The 5,938-nt window shown below is 29.3% G+C and overlaps 1 protein-coding gene across 1 annotated transcript in view; it reads left to right on the top strand.

Annotated features, from left to right (window-relative positions):
- The window catches only part of LOC119674519, an 11,027-nt gene extending 9,893 nt beyond the window's left edge, over window positions 1-1,134 (top strand). The window contains exon 9 of the mRNA XM_038085662.1: window positions 1,047-1,134. Coding sequence (XP_037941590.1) covers window positions 1,047-1,134 — 88 coding nt within the window. The remainder of the gene's footprint in view (window positions 1-1,046) is intronic.
- Window positions 1,135-5,938: the final 4,804 nt, after the last annotated feature.

Raw genomic sequence — 5,938 nt, 5'->3', positions numbered from 1 at the left:
TAATGTGCCATTCTTCTACCTGCGTAGAGAATACCTAAATGTATTAAATGTACGAACTTAGTTTGGTGGCAAAGAAAAACACAATAGACACTTTTATATGTGTTGGTCCTACAAGAACTTTTAGTAGGTGACTTTTGAAATCAGGGATTAAGATTTAATTTTTCCAAAAAGTCGAAAATAGGGATTAAAACTAAAAATATACCTAGCCAGTGGTGGTGTTTAAAAATCCACAAAAAAAAATTCAAAAAACTCAGTTCCCATTCCAAGACTGTCTACGATAATGTGCAATATCTGATGAGTAAAAGGAAAGTCCAGAATTATTTCTCATTTTGTAAGTGGAAGTTTATTTTTAAACTTCCCAATACATTAGTCAAGAGTAATTGATTTAATTAATTAATAATTAATTTTATTTAATATTTATAAATAAGTAAATTGCAATAATAATGTGAAATGATGCAATGTGCCGTACTAACAAATCGTGATTCAAGCAGTCAAAACAATAATAAATAATTATTTAATCATGAAGGTGAAGAAATCACTGAAGTTAATTGTTAAGTACGAGCAAATTCTTCACATTTATCTATAGAACTAACTATGATAACATGTGTTTTCTACGAACTCTTATGACGAATCAACTTTAAGTTGTTTATCTTCAAATCTAATTAAATCCTGCTTATCACCTATATATTATGACACATCATATTTATTTCCAGAGTTATTCAATATGTTATGATAAGAACATATGTGTTTTATCTGAAGATTGTAGATCAGAAAAAAAATAAAATTAAAAGTATAAATGCATCATAACACTATATCTATTAAATCAAAGATAGCAAAGATTTCCTATCCTTTGGTTAGTTCAAATATTCAAACAACTAAATGTGCTTCACTACGAATGTATCTAGGGTATTACTAAAATTTCATAACTTAAAAATAATTAAACACATATTAGAGTCATTGCGTATTAGCAGATATATTATTTTATGAATCAGAAGCAGGGAAACGGTTTCAAAAACTCACTAAATGATGCTTATAAATTCTGGTAGAGTCTCATCACGCCACCAGGTTTCTGCAGGTAAAGATAAGAATCTTGTACTTAAGTATCAGCAAAAGCAACTATCCAACCCTTTATAAACTAACTATGGTTGAAGAAAGCCCAAAAGAAAGTTTTTACAAGAACCACCTATTAACTTTAAGCGGGGTGCAGACTATCATACTGGTATGTCATACGAGAGAGAAAAACGTCGTATGACATACAGGTATGATAGTCTGCCACCTTTACCAACGTGTTGGCGTGCTCACCAAAATTTTGGTGAACAGCTCTCGCATACGCGTTGTGTATGATAGTCTGTCACCCCTAACGATTCATACGTCATACAAGAGCATTTTTGCCTTGCAAATTTATTATAAGCAGGTGGAATATGTAGAATTATAATATAAATTTAATATGTTTTTTATTATTTTATTATTAATGTATTTATTATTATTATATTTATTATTATTAAAATTACACTTATAAATTTGTGTTAAATATTTAATTGTATCTTAGTTAAAAAAAAAATAAATTTTTACATAAAATTCTTATAAAAAATTAAAATACAATTAAATATTTTATGTAATATATTAAATATTTTATTTAGTTTATTAAATATTTTATTTTATTTTACTTTAATTTATAAACGATGATTATAAGTAAAATTTTTTTTAAAAAAATATCTAAATATAAACATCGTTAAATTTATGATCTAAGCCCAGTAATAAAAAAACATATTGAAAATTGGTCGTAATAACAATTAATTAATAACCCAAATTTAAGATATAATACTTTGTATTCTAAATATGCTTTTCTTTGTTAAAACTTGTTATTAAAATAAAAGAATTTTAAATGTTAATAACCTTTAACTAACAAATATATGGAAATGATCAAATTTCTTCAAAAACAATGAAGATATATACATTCTTATGTATATATATATATACATTATTTGTATGATCTATTTATGAAAAATTTCTTAAGAAACTTTACAGGTAGTGAATGAAATTAACTACGGTCCTTTACTGATCTTTTCATTTTAACTACTGTGCTTAATGACCAATAAACCTAAAAAAAATATGAATATGGATGCAGATAAAGCATTTTGAGATGCTTTCATCGAATGTTAACAAAAGCAATCGTTGTTTGTGGGATGTCCAAAAATGTGAATATAAAGATCGCAGCATATATATATAACGCGGCATATATAAAATATACAAAATTATAATCAATTATAAGCAAAGCACAACCTATACGTTAACTATCAATTTTTTCAATTTTAAAATTTTATTTTAAACACACAAATTTTCACAACATTACCCGCAAAAGCACTCTTCAAAAATTTTGCCTACTCTTGTGTGTCATACCTGTTCAAATTCGGTCGCTAGAAGAAATTTGAGCAAGAGAGAGCTCAACTCGTATGACACACCAGTATGATAGTCTGCACCCCACTTTAGATGAACGTATTAAAAATACAAAGGCAGAAATAAGCTATAGTAAACCAGATCTTTATCGCGGATCGAGTCCACTTAAACACATGAACATGAAATTCGCTATCATGGATCCTTATAATATTATACAATACAATATATTATAATTACCATACAGAGTTGTAGAGTTATAATAATAAACATCCATCCTAAGGAAGTAGTCAAATGTACTTCGAAACATCGTTAGTATATATATATAGTATATATAGTATATATATATATACATATATATAGAAAATAACTTTAAAAAATTAATAGTTTTGTATTTTGTTTCGCACAAGCCTTCAACAAATTAAATAATACTAATAAATAATAGAAAGTGAACTCTCGTAAATATTCTATTTTATTATCATATATTATTACCAAAAAACAAAAAAAAAAACAAAAATTTAACAACAATCTAGAGTTCCCCTTCTCTGGTTTCAGTGATTACCACATACTTTTAAACTCGTTAGTCATTGAACACTTTGAGGTAAATAACTTCTCTGTTCTTCAGCTTCCTTCTACATATTTCTAGTTTCCTACTTCACTAACTTCTTATATTTTTCACATATTTTTTTATTTTATTTCTGTTCTTCATCTATTCTATCTTAACTTTTCTTACCTGCACACTTTCTGGCACAATCGTCCTTATTGAAATTGTGTGAAGCAGCATCACAGATTGTCTCGCATGGAGCACAGGCTTCACTGAAATCAGAGCAGTATTCTTCGATGGGATGACAGACCTTGCCGTGGCATTCCTGACCGGTTGCGGCATTCACGCATCGCAACTCTGTGGCAATAAGAATGGCGAGAGCAACTAGCAACTGATGCCTTGCGGACATTCTGTGGGTGTTCAGGAATCTGTGCATAGCGTCGTGAATGGACGCTACGAACTCGCGATCTGAAGTGGGTATTGGTGACTTTTTTTATTTTGTTTTAGTTGCGTATTGCGCTGAATAGTTTTTGTTTGCATATGAGAGTCGTTGATAAAAAATCGCTGAACGTGTTTATAGACGAATCTCGGGTCTTTCTCTTTGCCAACGTTGAAGTGTTTAGACTTTAAGATATTTTGTTGGGTTTGTGATGATTGTTCCAAATTGTTGTTGTGATGATTCATAAAAGCGGCATGTCACTTACTTTTTCATTACTGTTTGCAGTTATGATTTAATTTTTTTTCTACACGAAATATTTTCGCATCCGTTAATTGATGTCTTAACTTATCTTAACTTATTTTCACTTAAGATTTTATTTCACTCTTCTTACATTTATTTAATAGAAGTTATTTATTTTATTTTTTTAAAATTTTGTTTATTGTGACGATGAAGTATCTGGTATCTTCACTTTAGCAAAAACGCACTCACAATTTTTACTTCACCCATTTGACTGACTCTTTCTCGGTTATAGCCACAAACTCGAGTCTGAGTTAAAAACACACACACACACACACAATCTCACAGACAAACGATTTCAGAAAAGGCTTAAAACTAGTTTCCCAACAGATATTTGAGTTGGAACGCACACTGTTGTGCATCTTTTGTATCTTGTATCTTGTATCTTGTATCTTATATCTTTAATTTTGTATTTTGTATCTGCGTTTATTTGTTATTTGTTTTTATAATTGTGTTTTTTTTTGTTGTAGTTGTACAACAACAGTTTTTGTATGTTTCAAAAACAAGTAAAAATATTTACTATAATATGAGTATTTTATGTTTATTTTGATTTTCACTTATTTATTTTAAAGTACGTGCTTGACGGCGTGTATTTAGAGTAAAAGTTTCACATTTCATATTTCAATGCGAAAATGCGAATGTAACTACGATTAGCGAAGATATTTTATTATTTCCTTTCCTTCACATGTCAGAGTGAAGCTATTTTACAAATATTTCACTTTTTTTTTGTATTTTAGTTTTTAGTTTTTTTTTACGAAATTTTTAAACTAACTTTATCGAAGTAAAGTCCGCGCTTCGAGCCACACTCGGCGAGTTACAAACAACATTTAAACCAATTTTGTATCTGAGCGGTACATGCCGTACGAGTACACCGTTCGCGTGTTCTGTGTGTGCTCGGCGGTGTGCGGAGGTGCTGACTTTGTATTGTGCACTCTTCTCGACATCATCGAGGCACAAGGTAAGATCGGCCGTTCGCTCACTGAGCGTTTCTCTTAACGTTTTTGGTGGAAAAAGTGCCCAACGAATTGCTTTTCGTTCTAGCCAAACAAGTTGAGTTATTTCATCGCAAAAGCACCTCAGATCGTGAGTTACTAAGGTTTTGTTCCTTTCAGTTACTTTGGCAATGAGTCATTCCCATATATTTTTTAAATTAATTAAAAATAAAAATAGTAAATTAATAATATTTTTTAATTGGAAATTCTATTTGAAAAATTTCTTATTGAAATATCCCAATTTCAGTCTGTACCAATGCGTATGCAATATATAAATAGAATCTGCCAAGTAATTCTTTGCAAAATCCAAATCCTAATACGAAAAACACTTACTCCAAATCTTATATGGATTTGGAGTGATATTTGGATCATGTGAACATTTCCTTGACAAGCAGTACTAGGACTGTTTGATGAGTCAATGATAATTGCATTAAATAAGTTTTGAAATGTTCTTACCATGGACATGAACACGATAATCTCATATATCATAATTTTACATAAATATATCCAATTCAATTGTTGTAACAAAATAGGATTTAATCCTATAATAAAGAGGAAGAACAAATATTCTCAATATAAGGGCTATTTAATAATGTAGTGTTAAATGCATTCGATAATGGTAAATCTGGATCCAATCTAGATTTATTTTCAATCTGTCAAATTGGGCACGAACCAATCAAACAATTTTAAGAGTAATCTAAGATCTATTTAGTTTAGTAGATATTTATATTTTTTATATATATCAAATATGTTATATCAAATCAAATCATAATTTATTTGTTGTCATATAAAACAGCTGTAATTTTAGGGCAATCTTGCTACTCTGACAAAATATCTAGAGTGTTATAAATTAATCTCAAGTGTTATAAATTAATCTCAAGTGTTATAAATTAATCTCAAGTGTTATAAATTAATCTCGAGTGTTATACAGATTTACCAATTGAAAATGAAAATTGCACTAAAAGTGAAACTTGATTAAAAAAGTCTCCCCAGATTTACCAATCGAAACCGTCATAAGTTTTCGAATATACTGGTTTTGTAAACAAATACTTGACGTGCAATACGAGCACTGTTTGATAAGTCAATTACAACTGCTTTCAATAAGTTTTAAAATATTTTAGTTCAATACCTATTTTTTCAATATGGCTATAATTAAAAGCTTAAATCGAAGTTAGTGAATCCTTGTCAGTGATGCCCAGCCTTTTTATAACCTCGTCCCCCAAATAATAAAATGAAGTTGAAATTTTCGCAAGCCCGGACATCGTTTTTAAC

Source organism: Teleopsis dalmanni, chromosome 2, assembly GCF_002237135.1.
Source record: "Teleopsis dalmanni isolate 2A chromosome 2, ASM223713v2, whole genome shotgun sequence".
NCBI lineage: Eukaryota > Metazoa > Arthropoda > Insecta > Diptera > Diopsidae > Teleopsis > Teleopsis dalmanni.
This window is presented reverse-complemented; position numbering and strand designations above follow the sequence as displayed.